Source organism: Propithecus coquereli, unplaced genomic scaffold (genome assembly GCF_000956105.1).
Source record: "Propithecus coquereli isolate 6110/MARCELLA unplaced genomic scaffold, Pcoq_1.0 Scaffold220, whole genome shotgun sequence".
Classification (NCBI taxonomy): domain Eukaryota; kingdom Metazoa; phylum Chordata; class Mammalia; order Primates; family Indriidae; genus Propithecus; species Propithecus coquereli.
The window spans coordinates 1703248-1705596 of NW_012147190.1; the positions used below are offsets into that span (position 1 = coordinate 1703248).

At 37.8% G+C, this 2349-nt stretch overlaps 1 protein-coding gene across 1 annotated transcript in view; it reads left to right on the top strand.

Annotated features, from left to right (window-relative positions):
* Positions 1–2349, top strand: part of TTC1 (tetratricopeptide repeat domain 1) — a 55840-nt gene that overhangs the window by 21609 nt on the left and 31882 nt on the right. Inside the window, exon 5 of the mRNA XM_012644786.1 lies at positions 1461–1523. Coding sequence (XP_012500240.1) covers positions 1461–1523 — 63 coding nt within the window. The remainder of the gene's footprint in view (positions 1–1460; positions 1524–2349) is intronic.

Below are 2349 nucleotides of genomic sequence, written 5' to 3' on the forward strand. Positions count from 1 at the left end.
ACATCTTGTCTCCCTGGAAGGTCTTCAGGGGCAACACAGGCATGGAGCTGTCATCTCCTTTGATAACAATGCCTTCTTCTGGAATACCTCCTATAGGACCTGCCTGGGGCTGTTTTACAGTTAACTTTTTTTTTTAGTAGAGGGAGTACACTCTAAAGAGTATAATACAGTAAATAGATAAATTAGTAACAGTCGTTATCATTATCAAGTATTATGTACTGTACCTAACTGTACTTTCATAAGACTGGTAGCACAGTCGGTTTGTTTACACCAGCATCACACCAACACGTGAGTAATGTGTTACACAGTGACGTTAGATGGCTGTTACCTCATTGGGTGATAGAAATTCTTCAGCTCCATTATAATCTTATGGAATCACTGTCATGTATGTGGTCCACCATTGACTGAAACATTGTTACGTGCTGCATGACTGTGTACAGTTCAGTGGCATTAAATACCTTCACAATGCTATACAACCATCACCACTATCTAGTTCCAGAACTTTTCCATCACCCTAAAAAGATACCCCATACTCTCAGTATTGACTCCCCATCCTGAAACTGTTTGATTGAATCCTGAAACACAATTTGGTAGATTTCATTCTAAAATATTCTGCAAAATATTTAGTACTTGCTACAGTAGGCATTATAGGAATATTGCACATTAATTTAAAATAACATTTCTCTAATATTGCAGAAAACTTCTAATTTGAGCAAAAAAGACATTTTAGAGCTGGAAGACATCTTATATAGCATTTGGTCCAGCCTGCTCATATTTTAGAGGAGAAACTGAGCCCTAGTGAACAAAAGTAGCATGACCAATGTCAAACAGCAGTTTAGGGTCAGAGCTGGGACCCGAATCTGGTTCTCTTGACATCCAGTGTTTTTTTGCACTATGCCATGCTTCTAGACTCAACAAGTTAAATTAATTAGATATTTTATTTGGTGAATTGTTTTGTATTTTGTTTCATCAATGGATAAATTAAAGTTTATAACTGAGACTACATGACAAGCCACACTGAGTGTCTGCAGATGGACCATCTGTATACATTCTGGAAAAATACCACTTTGGGTGTGATGGTATAACAACTGTCCAAAGAGGAGGGTAATTAATCCAGTTATTCACATATCATTTGCCCTGTTTATTGATCACAAAGTTTTCTCAACATCAGCATTCTAATGTGAAGTGTCTTGCAAAAGTAATAGGTTGATTAGTGCAATCTAAAGACACTTTAGGAAAGAAGCTACTTGAATAATTTGTTACTAGGAGGCTTTCAGGTCAGGGCCATCCCCACATTAATTTTGAATTTTATCTTGGAGATAACATGCTTGTTTTCATGGGATTTCTTTGAAAAGCATTCTGTATCTCTACACAACAGTTATTAATAAGATCATGTCATTGAGCCTTTGGGCCATTGAGCTAAAACTAGGGCAACACATTAATGTTGTTTTTCCTTTTAGGACAAGAAAGAGATGGCCATCAAAGACTGCAGCAAAGGTACAACTTTTTTTGTCTTACTACATGTTAACATATGAGAGCATTACCTCAGCTAGACAGAGAGAGGGGCTTTTGGTCAGGTGAGCACTTGTGCACATGTACCCTTCCTCTAGGGCCTTTAAAGAAGCTTTAGAATTGAGTATTTTCAGAGATACTGTATAGTAGTCATCTTAGAGTAAGCATGTTCTTGGGTGGATAGTTCAACTAGTTTCTCCTATATTAGTAAATATGTGAAGAGAAATTCAAAGCTGCCTTGGCAACAGAACTCATGGAATAGAATCTACTTCCTATAGTCTCCGAATTACTTTCCTTTGAGATTCAAATTAAACATCTTAGCTGCTATCAGAGCTTTTGGATCTGTGCGTTTGGGGAGTGCGACAACTGTGGAGAGGGATAGTTTCTATTAGTGAATTAGCAGTCTCTTCACATGTAATGATAATTCTTCCAAACCTACTTGCCATCAATTAAATTATCCTTTCAGGTCCCACACAATGAATCAAGCCATGCTATATGATATCTGAGTTCCATTAAGATCTTTTCATCCCACTAACTTTTATAGGGACACCCTCTATAGGATTGCTATTGCGTTTTTTCCCCCTAAAATTTCCTGATAGGCTAGTTTTCTTGCCTTTCTAACCAACTTGATGTAAAAAACACACATAATCACTTTTCCTTGCATCTTATTAATCTCATGAGTTTTTCCAGCTAATTTCTATTTTTTTTTTTTTTTTGAGACAGAGTCTCACTGTGTTGCCTGGGCTAGAGTGCCATGGCATCAGCCTAGCTCACAGCAACCTCAAACTCCTGGGCTCGAGCAATCCTACTGCCTCAGCCTCCCACGTAGCTGGGACT